The 18,708-nt window shown below is 39.2% G+C and overlaps 3 protein-coding genes across 3 annotated transcripts; 2 read left to right on the top strand and 1 right to left on the bottom strand.

The window, feature by feature from the left end:
• Positions 1-544: 544 nt before the first annotated feature.
• Positions 545-4,390, bottom strand: LOC109189159 (KH domain-containing protein At4g18375-like). Its single transcript, XM_019339928.1, has 8 exons — positions 4,058-4,390; positions 3,125-3,701; positions 2,539-2,964; positions 2,156-2,413; positions 1,783-2,043; positions 1,637-1,698; positions 1,100-1,170; positions 545-906 (listed from the first exon to the last, which is right to left on the bottom strand). Exons 2-7 carry the CDS (start codon positions 3,698-3,700, stop codon positions 1,122-1,124), a joined length of 1,632 nt encoding a protein of 543 aa, XP_019195473.1. The 5' UTR covers position 3,701; positions 4,058-4,390; the 3' UTR covers positions 545-906; positions 1,100-1,121.
• Positions 4,391-7,133: 2,743 nt separating this feature from the next.
• Positions 7,134-11,315, top strand: LOC109189037 (polypyrimidine tract-binding protein homolog 1). Its single transcript, XM_019339736.1, has 10 exons — positions 7,134-7,529; positions 7,823-8,032; positions 8,814-8,876; positions 8,996-9,069; positions 9,158-9,253; positions 9,903-9,960; positions 10,035-10,139; positions 10,413-10,494; positions 10,593-10,705; positions 10,843-11,315. The coding sequence occupies exons 1-10, from the start codon at positions 7,347-7,349 to the stop codon at positions 11,140-11,142; spliced, it is 1,284 nt and encodes a 427-aa protein (XP_019195281.1). The 5' UTR covers positions 7,134-7,346; the 3' UTR covers positions 11,143-11,315.
• A 3,567-nt stretch (positions 11,316-14,882) lies between these two features.
• Positions 14,883-17,183, top strand: LOC109189038 (expansin-A10-like). The gene is made up of 4 exons (XM_019339737.1): positions 14,883-15,030; positions 15,124-15,269; positions 15,354-15,639; positions 16,371-17,183. The coding sequence occupies exons 2-4, from the start codon at positions 15,146-15,148 to the stop codon at positions 16,675-16,677; spliced, it is 717 nt and encodes a 238-aa protein (XP_019195282.1). The 5' UTR covers positions 14,883-15,030; positions 15,124-15,145; the 3' UTR covers positions 16,678-17,183.
• The last annotated feature ends 1,525 nt before the right edge of the window (positions 17,184-18,708 follow it).

Genomic DNA, 18,708 nt, shown 5'->3' with positions numbered 1-18,708 from the left:
CACTACCTCAAAAACATCTTTAATATTTTACCACTGCAAGCATGTATAAATCCTAATCTATATTTCCTATAAAGTTTAGCAATAAATAAATAAATGGATCAACAAACCAAGATTTGAAAGAGATGGCAATACCTACCTCTTCTGTCACGAAAAACGAGTTTCGTCCAACCTGCTAATTAATGGAAACCACAACTTAGATTTTGCTCAATTGGAGTCATAAGCATATGTATGAGGAAACTTACTACCTTATTTGACGCTAATAATCAATAATAAATAATCAATCTAGCCACCTAGATTTGAACAAGGCCTTTCAGGATCATTCAAAGTCCTCAGAAAGTTTTGGCGTGACAGAAAACAGAAAACTGCCACTAAATTGCAGACAGGGACAGTACTGAAGACTTTCCCGCAAGCAATGCTGGCATGCAGTCCAGGAGCGGCCTGTGCTCTCCATTAGCTGCAAGCCAGTCTTTTGTAATAATGATAAACTTTTTAAAGAACATTTGGTAATTAAGGTCAAAAAAGATCCAACTATGCTACTTAATTCGACAAGATAGCAGACAAGTTAGGCAACTAAATAGATTCAATTAACAGTAACTCTTCACAAATGAAAACATTATGATCTTAAAAAACAAAAAGAAACGCGGGTAACATGTAAGAGTATACAGAGGTTTGCTAGTTGCATAGGATAATGGGAGCAGAGCTTGGTACTGTATGGTAGTCTCGGGACATGGCAAATTTTCAATAATAGGTATGGAGTAAAATCTTCAGAAATTGGCCCTTCTAAGCAAAAGCATCAAGATGGGTCCATGAGTTTTCCGAATCCTCATTCATCTGGTCTTCTGGTTTAGGCAGAAGGCTTCATCAAAGGGGGCAGAGTAGGCTGGGCTTCGGGCTTCAGATATGCAGCTGTTTTGGTATGGAGGGAATGGAAACAAGGGGAAAAGAACAGCATCATCAGTTACGTTAGAGGGAGAGAGGTTAGGTAATTCAGTAAATTGTCATAGTTATGATAACAGCTGCTAATGAGAAAAACTTGAACACTTTTGTGAAGAGGGAAAGAAGATGAGGCAATGGTGCAAATAGAGAATCTATGGTATACCTGAACATCAGGCAAGAAAACTTTAGTAACCATAACTTTTTCTCCGGGGTTCATGCTTAGATCCAGACAACCTGATAAAACGAGTTCACATTGATGAATCAGAAAATATACGTAACACAACCCCAAGCATTTGAGCAAAACTAGGGGCTTTTGACTGAAATAGGAAGAATTGGAGTGGGCAGGACAAAAATGCGTTTGAACCTTAAAAAAAATAATAATTGAACCCTAAATACAGAGAGACTGCATATTTATGGGAATTAAATTTTATGTCAAAAGCATTTCAGAAATGCATCTTTGACCTGCTTTAACTCAAACGCATTTCCTAAACTAGTTTCACCCATTTTTTTCAAAAATTCAAAATTTCCCATTTTTGCCCAGCCCACACAAAGTATTTCCAAGAGTTACACTCAGCACATGATTAACATAACTTTTAAGGTCTTTGCCATTTTTCATCCCCCAGCTTATAATGTTTCATAATGCCAAGAAAAAGACAGAAAAAATGTACAGTGGCAAGTGGATTGGATGAAAGAAACTTACCCAGAACCACCAGAACGACCCAGTGGTTGTCCTTCATATGCTCCATGCCTGTTGCTGCTAGTCTGCAATTGAATTAAAAGAATGGAATGATGGAAATAGAAAGGAATGCACATAAGAGGGCTAATTAAAAATGAAAAGGCAATTACCAGATGACCACCATAACGTCTGTAACCATCACTGCGTGGGAGATCACTCAAGCCACCATAATCACCAGGATAAGAATGTCCAAGTCCATGCCTTCTAGCATCTTTGCTTTCATAGGTATTTGAAGTATCAGTTGACATTGGAAGATATGGAAGAACAGGCACAAAGGCAGATACAGCACCTTCCCTCCCAAAAAGATTTGCCCTCAGGCGTGAAGTTACTTGTAAGAGCGCATCCTTTGAAACATCAATATCTCCAGAAATCTGGCAGAAGTTGAAATAGTAAAAAGGATAACCCATCCGAAATCAAAGGGAATCAGAGAAAAGATGAGTACAAAATGAGGTTCGAATGCCACTAAACAATAAGCATGTTTACCAGCACCATCTCATCATCTTCAGCTGCAACCTTGGGAAGGTTTTCCTTTGAAAGTATGCGAATGTTAGCTTTAGTCACTTTCCTCATCTCATTGATTATTGATCCTCCCTTTCCAAGAAGACAGCCTATACGAGAGGTAGGTACAAGCAAGCGGGTGGTGAATGAAATAAGACCTGAATCTCTTTCAACTTTCTCACTACACCTGGGTTGCAGGCGCAGTGCTGCATCTACTGTTGGAGAGTATGAATCCTCAAAAAACTATTAAAAGCCATTGCAAAAAAAAAAAAAAAAAAAAAAAAAAAAAAAAAAAAAAACCTATGTTAAATGAAAATTGATGAAACCAAACTTTGGCAAAACATCCACAGAGAACACTAGATGCTTACTTCTTTTGCTGAAATAGTTATCAGACACTCGTCTCCTTCAGCAGTAGAGCTATCAACTTTGATACCTGCACCAGACTCTTGTCTAATCTGGTTAATTATGACACCACCCTTGCCAATTACACCTCCAATATTCGCATTGGGACAAACCAGACACAGAGAAAACTCTTTTGAGGATGTCTGATCCCTGGGAGTTGCGTAAAGAGGTCGTGACCATTCTCCGCCATCACCTTTGTAACCCCCATAAGGCCCCATGAGTGGAGCTAATCCCACCAGTGGAGCACCAGGAGCACCAGTAAAAGAACCACCTGAAGGGTAGACTGTTGAAGCAGCAGAGGCAAACAAGTGTTGAGAACGGGATGGGTTATTGTGAATGCGAGCTGCTATCTGATACAGAGCCTTCCTCACAACATGTGCTTCACCAGATATCTGAAACTCAATAAACCATAAATGGATGAGCAATAAAACTTATTCGGTTTACTTATGGCCTTGAAATTAACACTGGCAAAAACAATTAAACTCAACCTCAACATAGATTACAAGACTGTGGTAAAGAAAAATGGAGAAGACTTTGAGATCACAACACTACCTGCACAAGTTCATCAGAGCTTAGTGCACATGCAGGTAAATGGTTATCCTTTAAGATGCGAATCTGTGCACCAGTTTCACTACGAAGATCCTGAACTATCTGTCCACCTTTCCCAATAATACATCCAATCTGATCCGAGGGTACCAACAGCCTAGCAGTCACACGCGGAGCATCCTCAGAGTCCTCAATTACCATGTCATCACCAACAATTCTGTCATGGACCTTGAAGAGGGCATCTTGTGCTGGACACACTTGATCTTCAGTGTCCTCAAAATCATTTGTTTCCTCGCTTGAGCTGTAGATAGTGACAACCCGCTCATCACAATCACGAACCGTCTCACCAATCCTGATCTTCGATTTAGTCTCTGCCCTTAATTGCTTCACTATCTCCCCTCCCCTTCCAAGTATACTTCCTATCTTTTTTCCAGGACACAAGTACCGATACACCGTATCCTCAGGTTCAATTGACAAATGGTCCTTACCACCACCAGAATTCCTTCTTTTATTTGCTCCATTATCAGCATATTCAGACTGAGAATAAGAACGTTTCCCATGACTACTCCTTTGACCAGCCATACTGGAATCAACCAAACATGGGATTATTATCATTTATAATTCTTAACAATAAAAATGCTATCTCAGTCTAGTTATAGTCAATCACTCAATCAATGCATCTCACAAAGCCTAGTAATAAAACTTAATACTTAACCAAAGACAAACTGTGCCAATAATGTCTCTTAACTACAACCTGAATAAATGTCAAAAATATCAATTAAGCTGAAATCAAAATTCAAGAAAATTTCGGATTGCCCAGTATTCCACCAATTAGTAATCCAAGATTCCAAACATTTCATAAAGATCCAATATTTACCCTCCTATGGGGAAAAAATAAAACCATTAGAAAAAAAAAAAAAAAAAAAAAAAAAAAATTACCCGGTTGCAGCTAAGTTAGGATCTGGGAGAGTGCTAGAGATTGCGAAAATCTTGACAAGCAGCAAAAGAAGACGAAAATGGCGAAATTCTGAAGGGGAACCAAGAATTTTGCTAGTCGATTTAAACCTGGATTTCTAACAGACTTATCTTCTTCTAGCGAGCTGAATGGAGCATGGAGAGGCTTACCGTGCGCGACCCGTACGACGACTTGACGATGATGTATGAGTTTGACCGGCCAAATCTTCTTCTTTTACAAGGAACGAGCGTTTCTCCCTCTTATCTGGCGCGCCTGTTCTATTGGGCCGATTTTCTCCGTCCGTATCCGTATTTTGTATCTAAACAACTCTTTTGGGAAATATTTTTGTATTGTTTTATAAATAAATTAAGAGTTTGTGAACAAGTTTTGAGTAGTTTCTCAATTAATTGAAAATTCAAAAATACATTTTGGTTTCAATTTTAAAAATAAATAAAAAATTTGGGTCGAATGTTAAATTAACAATTTTAAATTCAATTGCTATATTTAATCTTATACTGAGTATTTCACATCTTTTTTTATCAAATATGAGAGGAACACCCATGAAAGCTAGCTACACTCGTTTCCTTCTCCTCTATTGTTGGGGATTTGCCTGGAAAAATTTGCTCCATGTTGCTCCATGTTTGGGAGGGCACGCGTAGCGATGATATTAACGACCCTGTTTTGCTTCCTGTAGACATGATAAAACTCTACGTCTACAAAACCGGTGACTTTTTTGAAGCACGCCCGGGTGATGTTGTTCCTTTGCTCACGCGTGCTAAGGTTACCTTGTAAGATTTCAACCATAGATTTGGAGTCACACTCAACAATGAGTCTTCTCGTGACATTTTCCTTAGCCATTTGCGTCCCTTGTATAGTAGAACTGCCCATGCCTCTGCTTCTTCTATCGAGCATCTTCCTATATTGTAGGTAAATTAAAGCCTTTACGCCAATTTCCATGATGATCGCGTAAGACACCTCCACATCTTGTTGCGTCGTTGCCTCCTTTGCAGTAGCCGTCCACATTTAGCTTCATCCACCCCGGATCAGGTTTCTTCCAAGTAACACAGGAGTCTACAAACCGCACACTATTGTTGACGAGAGCCCAACGCTTCACAACAAGCATTGTGCACTTCAACTTCATATAGGTTGATCCACTCGAGTTTTTGATTCAAAGTAATGCTCCTCCGACCGAATACTTCATTTCGCATCTTTACAATTGATTACTTTTCTTATTCTCATTATTTTGTCTTTCATTCTTGATCATCTTCATGGGTTCTAGGACAAATATAGCTGACAACAACACATACATATTGTCATACTCATACTCATGTTCGATAATATCGATGTCCTTTAGTTTCTTGTATTGTGCTTTCATGCAGGAACAAAGAGTAGATAACAATATGGGTATGACATTGTTACTATTATAGAGTATAGAGTTTAAATCCACCCCCCCCCACCCCCCCCTTTTGTTAATCAAATGGATGCATGAGATACTCACTAGGTTCAATTTCTTCACGCAATAATGCTTCTCGTCCTTGTATCAACTAGACAATCATCATGAATAGCTCTTCTAATCTTCAGCATAACTGTACGTGGTTCTCCCAAATGAGAGGTCACATATTCGAATCTCATTGGAGGCATTGATTCGTTGTCAACACTACATTGTAACGGAGTCAATAGTACTAAAAAAAAAAATCATCTATAGTAGCTCATTGAATTATCTCAAATTACACTACCATTGGATTGCAATGCTAACAAACATGTTTGCCAACACATTCGCTTCTCTATACGCGTGTTCCATGCAATGTTCCTGTTGGTTTTATGACTATGGGTAGTCAGTCGCCGGTCCAACACTACTGGGAAATTGATCGGAATAACGTCAGAAAAGTGCATTTTGAGTATTTAGCGAGCTTAACTCCTGGCAGATATTTATACAAGAGGATTAAGCCTATGGAAGGCAAGGGGTCAATCTAAACCAGGAGAGTAAATCGATCATAAAATGTCTATAATTTCTTTCCTAATTCTTATGGAATATTCTTTGATTTGCCGTGAAATCTGCTCTGTATTGCTTTCCACATAAGGTGATTTCCTTCTCGAGATGGAAGAGGAACCAATCCTTTATAAACAACATGTCCACCATCTTGATGTTTCTTTCGCCGACCCCTACTCTTAGTCGGCTCAACTCTCGTTTGACCGTCACCTCCTTCCGGCGATCCGACTCATCATTCTATCTGACCGCTCAGCGTTCGCCTTACTCCTCCGAGCACGTAACATGTCAACCAACTCCTTCATGTGACCCCTCACCCGACTCCATCTGAAGATCCTTCGCTCAACTACTCTATTTTGAGAACTACCCGACCCCTCACTCGGCATGGCGCCTGACTCCTCCACCTGGCATACTGTCGGACACTTATACTCGGTATGATACCTGCCTCCTTCACTCGGCATACCACTTGCCTCCACTACTTGGCATGCCACTTGCCTCTTTCACTCAACATGCCACCTGTATCCTTCACTTGGCATACCGCCTAACTCTTCTACTATGAAACCGCCTGGTCTCCTTCGACCAACTTTCCATCCGACTCCTTCCCCCGGTTATCTCTTGATCCCCATAGTCAATCGGGTGCATGTTCTTCCCATCAGTTCTCAATCTTTATTGAACAACTTTTTGCTAACGTCGATGAGATTTCCTAAGGCTCTCTTAACCATATTCATCCCCTTGATCCATATATTTACATTGTTCAAGTTGGTTTGAATCACAAGCTTGTGGTACCTTTTGTCCCATGATTATTGAATTCTTTTTAGAACTGTTCATTCCTCCTCATTAGATACTTGAATCATATAAAGCTTATTTTCCACACACCATCGTTGTCTATCATTGAAGTCCTCTTGATCCATATGGTTACATCTTAGACCTGACGTCCCGACTTCTACTTTAATATATCGTGAGATTAATGGGTTAAATTGATAGTCTATTTTGACAGTTCTACATTCTTTGACAAGTTGCCAACAGTCAGGGGCAGTCCCGGTAAATCGTAAAAATGGAATCCATATATAAATGATAAAAAAGAAGGCGCACGCGGTAATGCTCTTTCTGTTACACCCGTCGGGAAAAAAATCCGTTCTTTTTCTAGAAGGCCACCACAGCAGCTAAGCCGATACCAAAACCTAGTTTCACCGGAGTTTCATCGTATTCGGCGGCGGATTTCAGTTATCCTGTCGCCTGACTCGGACCTTAAAACCCTTGAACCGAATCGGAACTCCAATCGATCGATGTCAACGTCGGGGCAGCCCCAGTTTCGGTACACACAAACGCCTTCGAAGGTTCTTCACCTGCGGAATCTCCCATGGGAGTGCATCGAAGAGGAGCTAGTCGAGCTTTGCAAACCCTTCGGCAGGATCGTTAACACTAAGTGCAATGTTGGCTCCAATCGCAACCAAGCGTTTGTCGAATTCGTAAGTCGCGTTTCTCTGTTCTGGAGATAATAGATGCTATCATTATCCTGCCACTCACTTTGTTCTTTTGATTGAATTTGGATAAATTATATAAAATAAATTGTTAGTTTTTTGTTCTAGCTCTTATCACTTCTATCTTAACTGTCCTAGCTAATGGTGTTTGTTTGAATAATAATGGTCTTATCTCTTATTTCTATTTGCTGACCATGACTGAGTTGATTGAGATGTCAGTTGCAAATATTACGATTCAATTATTGTAACCTTTTCTTCTTTCACACATTTTCATGGTGCAGGCTGATCTTAATCAAGCTATCAATATGGCCACCTATTATGCTTCGTCTTCAGAGCCTGCACAAATTCGTGGCAAAGCTGTGTATATTCAGTATTCGAACAGGCATGAAATTGTCAATAACAAGAGCCCTGGAGATATTCCAGGGAATGTTCTGCTGGTAACTATTGAGGGTGTTGAAGCTGGTGATGTCAGCATTGATGTCATTCATTTGGTAAGTATGCTTCTTTATTCTCCTAAGTATGAAATTCTTTTGTAAACTGAATGCATTATCATCCATAAAAGAGAAAGCCTTTTGTGTAATTTCAGGATTTTGATGTCCTTATTATGATGACTACTTTTGACAGACATGCATTTATTTTAAATGAAATTATTATTTAATTTGATATTTTAGGTATGAAAAGGCAGAAGCCAAGATCTCCACACCACATGTTAGTTCATCTATTATCTTAAGTTTCTAACCCTAGCTGGAAAAAAAGGGTTATGTCTCTTGCTTCTGCTTCAAAACTTGTCAAGAAAAAAAAAATTATTATTATTTATGGAGGCTGGTTTGATGAATGTACTCACTTTTGGAAGAAGAAATTTATCCTATTTTTATATGAGATGCTTGACCGTCAGCTTTTGGGTTCTTAAGATTTTACTTATGTGGGGAACATGTACTCATATTTTCTCCCAGAAAATGCATTTTCCCCTACAACTTTTTTCTCCAGAAATAGATTCATTAAACCATTCATTGTTGACTCAAGTTAGTTGAATCACAGATGGTCATAATTTAATATCTTTTGTTGGAGACACCGGATATATTATCATTTGGGTCATACAAATTTCTAAGGCTTGCATATACAGGTGTTATTCTCTGGACTTAATTCTCACATACATATGTTCTATTTTAAGATGACATTTGATTCCATGAAGTTTTTTTGTATTGCAGTTGGTTTTACTCTTTGTTTGCCTGGTCTAATATACTACTTGCATTTAACAACAATTCTTCACAGGTATTTTCGGCCTTTGGTTTTGTGCACAAGATTGCTACCTTTGAAAAAGCAGCAGGATTTCAGGTCACTTTGCAATTATGTGTCTCGGAATTTTAATTATTTTATCCTTTTTCTTCATTGCCCCTTTCCCCTAGCTATATAACACTGTTTATTGCTGACAAACGTCTTCTGCATTTTGACAGGCTTTAGTCCAGTTTACTGATATTGAGACTGCAGCTACTGCTAGAGAAGCATTGGATGGGAGAAGCATTCCAAGGCATGCACTTTTTGGTTTTTAATTATTATACAGGTTTTTAGGGCATTTAGTGATCTTACTCTAACTAATAATGTTACCTTTTTTAAAGGTACCTGCTTCCACAGCATGTTAGTAACTGTAATCTGCGCATCTCATTCTCCGCTCATACTGATCTTAATATAAAATTCCAGTCTAACCGGAGCAGGTATAGAAGCTTGTTTAGTTCTTTTTCTTCGAGTTCTAACTTCATCTGCTTAAGCTTTTCGCTTGATGATTCTTGCTAATTTTAAATCTTTATTTTACAGTTGAGCTCTTGCTAATTGATATATGTGCTTCTTGTCATCTAGGGTTTAGTGAAGCTCGGCAGCTAAAACACAGTTGTGTTTGCCATGGATACTTAGTAATTTTCTTAATCTCATTAGTCATTATAGTGGTTTTTGTTGAATCTGTAACTATTAACTGCTGAAAGTTCTGAGCTCCATAATTCTTTATTTTAATACACAGCTGACTTAATGTTCCTCTTTACCCTTTCATTAGTTTAGTTTGGCACTTTTGCTATCCTTGTATATAATGAGTTTTACGCTTTATTCATTCAAAAGGTCTGTATGGGTGCAGCTCTTTTGATTTACTTTTCCTATGAATTATCTAATCTGAGTTTTTTTCAGTTTATTTTTCATTTCTTTTCTGTAGGTATATCTATTAGTAACAGTGCTGTTTTCTTTCCCTGGGATTTACATAATCGCTGCTTGATTTCTAACAACTAGATTAACTACCCCCCTCCCCGTCTTCTTATTTTGTGCTTACACTTAAAAAATATTTATTTCTGACATAGAGTTGTTTGCTTAAATATACAGAGACTATACAAATCCATATCTTCCTGTTAATCCTACAGCAATGGAGGGATTCGTTCAGGTATTTTCCTAGGATTTGTACGTTTTGCTACATCCTTGTACGTGTGACAGGAGCTAACCAGCTGTAATATCCAGCCTGTTGTAGGTGTAGATGGAAAGAAAAAAGAGCCCGAGAGTAACGTGCTTCTTGCCTCCATTGAAAATATGCAGTATGCTGTCACTGTGGATGTTCTTCACACGGTATTCTGTTGTTTCTTCTTTCATCCTTTTGTGCTTGCTACCTCGATTTCATTTTTGTGTTTCACTTATCATCATTTGGTGTTCTAATTGCCAAGCACCTTGTGCTCAGATGACATCTCTGTGACTCCCCTTGAGGGATCCCGGTGGTGGGGTATTGACTCTTTGGGCTGCAGTAGTTAGAGAAAGTATAGAACAGATACTACCTTGTAATAGAGTCAATAGTATTCAAAATTTTTTTGGTGTTCTAATTCTAGCTCAATAATTTTTTTCAAGGTATTCTCTGCATTTGGTACAGTCCAAAAGATTGCTATATTTGAGAAGAACGGGGGAACCCAAGCATTCATTCAGTATCCCGGTCTGTATGAAGCATGTGCTTTTTCGTAGGATAGTCTGCCATTAGATTTAGACCATGTCGGTAAGCAAAATAACATTTGCATGTTTGCTTTGTTGCAGATGTTACAACTGCCACTGTCGCAAAAGATGCATTAGAGGGGCATTGTATCTATGACGGTGGCTACTGTAAGCTTCATCTATCGTATTCTCGTCACACTGATCTGAACGTAAAGGTATAAATATGTTCTCTTCAACAGAAAAATGATTAATTGCTGATTGAAAAGTCCTTGAAAACATGCTTCTTCTTCACACCGATGCCCTTTAGTTTTATTCACATGATCATGCTTCCCTCAAATTTGATTCTGAGCAGGCATACAGCGACAAAAGTAGGGATTACACAGTCCCGGAATCAGGTTTGCAACAACCTTCTGCCCTCCCTAATACGGCACCCGCCTGGCAAAACCCACAGTACGTTTCTGTACACTCTGCAGCTCCTCCTGCCACCATGCCCATGCAAAATCCTTGGGATCCAACCATGCAGGGCGGAAGACCAGCCTTCATTTCATCTCCAACCACATTTCCCGGTCAAGAATATGCTTCTCCCCTGGTTCCATTTGGCGCAAATCAGCCTGCCCATCAAGGCATTCCACCTCCCGGTCAGCCTCGTTAACTTTTAGCTTTTGCTTAGGTTGGATCTCGTAGAACACAACAAAGCTGTTCATATGTTTGGTTTTGTGTAATCTGTGTGAGCTTGCTTCTAACATCACTCTATTTGCCTCAAGCATGGATACATTAACTACTACAATATGCATCTACTCATTCTTACATGCATTTCTTCAGTAACTTACTATGCACTTCCTTGTCGCCTTGTTTCTTGGACTCTGAGAGGACATCTCCAGTTGGATGAAAGCTGGAATGCACTGATTCATTAATTCATGCTACAGTAGGTGAATTGACTCATGTCCCGTTTCATTCAGCATTCTAATCTTACTGCCACTTCTTTAATCCGATCATTTACTCGAAAACCTGCCACTGCTATTTAAATGTCTTGTAATCTTAATTGACAAAGGACTATAAGAAGAAGAACATTTCTCCCAAAGATTGGAATCCCAACTCCAAGGGCCATCACAGTGACTCAATGGCTCAACAAACATGACAAAATGTCAGTGTGCATAAGGGATCTGTCCACTTTGTGCATAATCTTTACACTGTTGCTATCGAGGTTCGAATTTTGGTCTCTTCTTCTAAATACTGTCTACTGAACCAGTGAATTAAGCGAACTTGCTTTGTCGATTTTCAAATATTGTCTACTGAATCAGTGAATTAAGCGAATTGCTTTGTCTGAACACTGTATACAACAATGCATCACCCAACGATATGACTCCAAGATTGAACGACAAGTATGAGTAATTATGAAATCCAAGAATTAACAGTCCAAAAGATATTTATTCCGATGTTCATGTGAAGCTACGAGACATGTTGTCGCGTGACGTTTTCTCACGCTCATAACTGCTTCATGTGCCTTCTCAACTATAAACCATACGGGTCTCTTTTGGCAGCTGTCCTAGTTTACCTTATTACTTTCATGGTCCACCTCCCACTAGGTACCCTAAAACCTAACCACACCCACCCAACTTCAATTTCAGGATAAACGAAAACGATCAAGAATATCATCAAATTATTTGCGAAACAGTAATTAAGCCATCAAACTGTAAATTCTTTTTTATTATTAAACATATGATTTTGACACTTACATTTATGATTGTCTGACTAGCATACCCACTAAACCCATAAAATCTATCTCTAGCTACACCAGATGTGTGTTTGCTTCATGCCTGTTGTTACCGGAACCGCATTAAATTCTCTGGACCCCGGCGGCAAGAGCCGAGTCCCACGGCGGAGATGTGGGTACCAAATTGGCCGGAGATGTGGTGATCATGTGAGGAGTTGCTTTACGTCGCTTTCCATGGCTGCAACTTAGATCTCCTTTTGTCATTCTCTTAGAGACACAACCATGTGCTCTTACATGCTCGTGCATTTTAACCACTTTATACATAGTACTACTAGGGCTTTTGTTGTTTCTCCTTCTACCTTTTAAAACATAGTACTACTTTTTACCCTCCTAAAAATCAAATCTTCAACTTTATCTTAAAACCAAGACTTACCGCTAGCCGTCGGTGCTTGTAAACTATCATACCTTTATTTTTGATTCACGTAAAAACTTGTTGTTGGACTACCAGAACGTGTGCTCTGTGACCCTAACTTGCAAAGAAACTAGAACGTGTGCTCTGTGACCCTAACTTGCAAAGAAACTAAATCAGCTTAGGTTACTTCACTGCTGGAAATTATGGAATTTCCGACCACCTGAAAGTTATCTTAAATCAAGTCGAAAGCAAAAAGTGGTCGCAAATAGCAACAAAGGTTTTTCCGGATACCAAAAGTGGTCGGAACAAGGCTTTCGACTTGATTTAAGATCACTTTCAGGTGGTCGAAAATTCCATAATTTCCAGCAGCAGTGACTATAGTTGATCGGCTCAAAGGCCAATAATATAGACAGCTTTTCGTGTGAGTCAAATTTGAAACTTTGTGATTACTAAGTTGATATCGGGTCAACTTGGATGGTTTATTTGGTTGCTAACAACTATATGGCAACAATATGTGTAAGTCCGGAGGAATTCACGGGCAGCATTCAAAGTTGTTCCAATTGGTTGAACATCACAAGTCAAGTTTGAAATGTCAAAAAATTAAAGCAGTATAATAATGGCATCTTTTTCTCAAGAATACTTCTAAAAGACAATAGGACCCTCCATATCTGCATACCAGATTTTAGGTCATCTCCTGCATGCTCTCTTTTCTTCTCCAGCTATTAAGTCTTTCCACTAATCACGGCTTCACAGATCATAACCCTACCATTTTGGTGCCAATCAACTTTTTTAAGTTCTAACAATCTCTTGAAAATCAGGACATCACTTTCACACTATCCCCAATACGTCACCATTCAACACCCAAAAAGATAAAAAAACGTGTCAGTCAGTAATCAGGACTCAGCTAAATTAGTATTATTTTCCGGGATTAAAATAAAAATTGTAACGAGGATTGACAGAATGACACAGCTAAGAATTGACGGCACCATGTTTTTCTCAAGCCTGTCAATTCTTTCAAACCAAAAGCCCCCACAATACACATATGCCATGTTACACCCTCTTGGAAGTGTAATTTTCTTTGAATAATGAGTGTAGATGAAATGAAATCTGTACTGAACTGTAGCTGTGAAGGGGCCTATTTCATTAGAGATGTTGGCTTCCTCATCCCTCAAGTTGTGTGTAATCCCTTTCTGGGTTAGATTAAGTGCAGCTAACATTTAAAACTGTGGTCTGAGAAGAAAAAGTTAACAGCCCTTTTTTCACCATGCATGGAGGAATAAGAAAGAAAGAAAGAATGACAAAAAGTGGCAAGGGTCAACATCTGTTGCCTTCCTTCTATTCTGTGGTCTCTCTGCATGTGTTGTTGTTCTGCTTTGTGAAGAATCTAAGTGAATGAAACTCATTCAATTCTACTTTTACAGACCCGACCAAACATAATTAATTCCACTTTTTGATTCTATCCTCCTTAGGTTGGGTTTGATGGCCATGTTATTCTTGGTATCAGATTCTCCCATGATAAGATTTTGTTCCTAATTTTCAAGAATGTGTGAATGGCCTTACCCTTTTTTTTGAGTAGTCTACTCAACTACTCGAGCATGTTTACCAGTTAAAATCTGCCTTGTGATCCTAGCTGGTAAAGGATCAGAAGGTAAATCAACCTAAGTCCAAAAAAGCCAATAAAGCGTCAAACTTGTAACATTATAGTTACCAAATCAACACCAGTATGACCAATTTGGTTAGAATTGCCTCTAAAATGACCTTACCTTTGATCATCTCTCCGACTACCAATAACTTTTTTCCGGAATTGTAATGACATCAATCATATCATTGTTAAAACCCTTTGCATGCAGATAAAAATCTAAGGTTCCGACTTGCATAGTTAAAGAGTTTTGAGTCAGTTCTTTTTGGATAAAAGTAAGTGTGACTCGGACACTCTTATAGTTAATTAAAGAGCTCTGGGTGAGACCTTATCGGATAAAAGTAGGTGTGACCCAAACTGAAAGGTTAACTTTCAAGTGTCCACGAGAGGTAGGGTGATGATTTTACTGATGATTGGCAGATGTTTTCTACCATGAATGAGTGGTAAGGATCATCTTTCTTGGCTATTTTAGGAGGAAAATTTTCTGCAAGTAGAGCCTGGCCCACCCCACGTTGGTTTGAAAGACGACTTGCAGAAAACAACGTACGCGGTTTTCATTACAATTTTCAAACAATTAAACCACCCAGAAAACTGGTAATTTTATCAGCTGGATCGGATGATGGGATGGTCCCCAGTGGCCTGGAAACCAGAAGGGGTCACAGCTCAACACTTGAATCCCTCTATTTATTCTCATTAAATGCTCAAGTTTTCTCTTCACATCTCCCCAGTATTCCTCTACCAAGCAACTTTAATTCAATTCAATTCAACCATTCTGGTATGGGGCAATTGCATTAGTTCCTGGGTTTTGAGTTCTCCATCTTCTTGTTCTTCCACATTAATGCTGACTGTTCTGAGTTCATATCTGCAGGAAAGGAAAAGCAGAAACAATAATGGCGGTTCTTGAGCTTCTTCTGGTCGGAGTTCTTGCTACGTTGTCTCCGGTGCATGGCTACTGGGGCTGGAGCAGCGCTCGCGCCACCTTCTACGGCGGCGGTGATGCTTCTGGAACAATGGGTATGCACCATTTTAGCGAAACTTTGCCGCATTATTTTCCGTTCTTAAAGCTTAATGGGAATTTTGACGATTCTTGATTTTCAGGCGGAGCTTGCGGCTATGGGAACCTGTACAGCTCAGGCTATGGCACCAACACTGCCGCACTCAGCACAGCTCTCTTCAACAATGGCCTCAGCTGCGGCGCCTGTTTCCAGCTAAGGTGTGTGAACGACCGCTCCTGCCTCCGCGGCGTAATCACCGTCACCGCCACCAATTTCTGCCCGCCCGGCGGCTGGTGCGAGCCTCCCAACCCCCATTTTGATCTCTCTCAGCCTGTTTTCTTGAGAATTGCCCAGTACAGAGCCGGAGTTGTTCCCGTTGCTTACAGACGGTAAATAAACTTCAATTATCATTTTTCTTATTTTTCAAAGTTAGAAATGTGTATTAAATGTATCCGACCAAACAAGATAGTGAAAAGGTAAATTCTGTGACCCAATAATAGCTCATTAGGTAGAAGGACCAGCGGTTTATTAGGTGGGAGGTCCGATGTCCCACATAGGGCCACCAGTGTTACTCCCACACCACACTATCATGACTCGATTTTGTGTCATGCTACAGACCATTTACTTCAGTTCTTCAATTTCATTTCTTTTCTAGTTAGAAATATACAGTAAAAGTATCCTGACCAGACAAGATAGTGAATGGACAAATATGGTGACTCGGTAGCCCATTAGATAGAAAAATCAAGGACCTATTAGGTGAGAAGTTGAGTGTCCAGTACCCACAAAGAGCCACCAGTGTTACTCCCTCTGTCATGGCTCGATTTTGTGTCATGCTACGACCATTTACTTCAGTTCTTCAATTTCATTTCTTTTCAAGTTAGAAATATGTAGTAAATGTATCTTGACCAGACAAGATAGTGAATGGATAAATATAGTGATTTCATAGTCCATTAGATAGAAGGACCAACACCTATTAGGTGAGGAGTCCAGTGTCTAGTGTCCATAAAGAGTCATCAGTGTTACTCCCTCTGTCATGGCTCGATTTTGTGTCTTGCTACTGTCACAAGTCAATCTTGTGTCTTTGCTCATAATCTAATATGAATTTGTGTTATATATGCAGGGTGCCTTGCAGGAGAAGTGGAGGAATCAGGTTCACCATTAATGGCCATGCTTTCTTCAACCTGGTTCTAGTAACCAACGTGGGAGGCTCCGGCGACGTACACGCCGTGTACATCAAAGGATCAAGAACCGGGTGGCAAATGATGTCCAGAAACTGGGGCCAAAACTGGCAGAGCAACGCCAACCTCAACGGCCAAAGCCTCTCTTTCCGGGTAGTCACCGGCGACGGCCGCAGCCTCGTATCCTACAACGCCGCTCCGGCGGGCTGGTCCTTCGGCCAGACCTACTCCGGCGCCCAGTTCCGCTAGGAATGAATTCAAACACCCCCATTTTTTTGTTTTCCGTCATATATATAATCTCCAAACCTATACATAACTAAAGCCTACACCATTTTTACAAGTTTGAAATGTAAAGTCATGGGGATGGGAAAATATTATATTGATCAAGTTTCCGGCCGCCCTCTCTCACTTTTTTCTAAAAGGGATTGGTTTTCGAAAGCCCTTTTCGCCATTAAAATGGCCATTAAATCCACAAGAAGCAGAGAGGTAGTTAGTTATATCAAGCTTGTGCTATCCCATGACTAGTTTAGTACTGCATTATTTATGTGATTATATATTATTATGCAGACAAAATGTATCTGCATACCTACCCTGTGGAACAACATTAATTTTTCCTCGTCTTCTTCTTCGTCGTTTGTAATTAGTATAGCATTAAGGTTAAACAGCTAATATAATGCTGAGTGTGGAGACAGTTAATTGTTGTTATATGAAGGTAAGGTAAGATGAATGAAACCTTAGCTTCAAGCTTGTTCAGATAATATAATAATGTTTCTGCAACTGTAATGTTTTCTGGTATTAATATGAAAACTCTGTTGCCCTGTTGAGCATCCTTAGCAGCAACATATCTATCTCAGAGTTAGTTTAATTTAAGAATGTTCAACAGATTGATCAATTGAACAAGCTAGATTAGTTGTGTACTAATAAGCTAGGAAGGAGTGACATTCTTGATTTCCGCTACAGTGAAAGTGGGAGACTGTTGACAGATAAAGAGGATTGAATACGAGAAGTGATATTAAGTCATTCAGGTTTAGAGTTATCAAGGTATTAAGTCATTTAGATTTGTTTTGTTTATTAGGTCGTCATACAAATCATTATGTCGTTGCAACATGTTGGTTGTTGTATTTTATTGGGCTGACCCAATAGGTCGGAAGATATTAAGTCATTCATACTTACTTTAATTTGATTATTCAAGGTCTACAAATCGTTTGGTCGTTAATTATAGCATACTAGCATGTTGGTTGTTAACTTCATTTTAACCTTAAAACTCAAATTATAACCTAATTTATGTAAGGATCCCAAAGTAGATATCACCTGCACAAAGTAAATTTGATTCATAATGTTAAATCCCAAGAGTTGTTGCATGGAGTAAAAAGCATTGACAAAGACCAGTCATATATTGTACTTGTGTATGCAGCAAAGCATCCTACAAGTAAATCCTATAGATATAACTCCTCCAATTCCTTTCATCTGTGGGGAGTGGATTTTGGGTAGAACTGTCGGCAGGCTTCTTTCGACTATAATTTCCACGAAATTAATCTATGTACGAAGTGGTGTTTTACAGTGGTTGCTTCTAACTGCCAACTGCCAACTGCCTAAGCAATATTATCTCACCCATATATAGCTACTACATTCATTCTCCATCTATAAATACTTTCTTTTATACACATATTCATATTCTTAGGTCATCTCAAATGCACGAAAGCTCTACAATCATCATCGCAGTTTCATTTTAATCCTAAAACCTAAATTGTAACTTAATCTCGAATCCCGTTAAGATTTACTTTAGAATCTCTAAAGTATATGTCACCCGTACAAAATAAATTTGGTTCATAATATTAAATCCCAAGAGTTGTTGCATGGAGTAAAAAGCATGGACAAAGACCAATCATTGTACTTGTGGGGTTGAAGTGTATGCAGCATCCTACAAGAAATCCCATAGATGATAGATATCCTCCAAATCCTTTCCTCTCTAGGGAGTAGATTTTGACTTGAACTGTCGGCAGGTTTCTTCCGAAAAATTAATCTCAGTACGAGGTGGTGTTTTACAGTTCTTGTCTGAGGTGGTTGCTGCTAACTGCCAACAACTATTTTTTACCACTAAAAACTACTGTAAAAATCGTTAAGGTTCACATGATCACATCTATCATGTCATCATTGATTCACATCCTCTTCCAAGATTTGGGCCTACTGGGCACACGATAAAATCAAAGATTTTGGCCCAAATATTTCAGCTTCATACTCAAGATTCAACAGCTCCATTTTCTTTATTCTTGGATTGTG

The sequence above is a fragment of the Ipomoea nil genome, unplaced genomic scaffold (assembly GCF_001879475.1).
Source record: "Ipomoea nil cultivar Tokyo-kokei standard unplaced genomic scaffold, Asagao_1.1 scaffold1509, whole genome shotgun sequence".
Taxonomy (NCBI): Eukaryota; Viridiplantae; Streptophyta; class Magnoliopsida; order Solanales; family Convolvulaceae; genus Ipomoea; species Ipomoea nil.
Note: the sequence above shows the minus strand (reverse complement) of the source record. Positions and strands in the feature narration are given on the sequence as shown.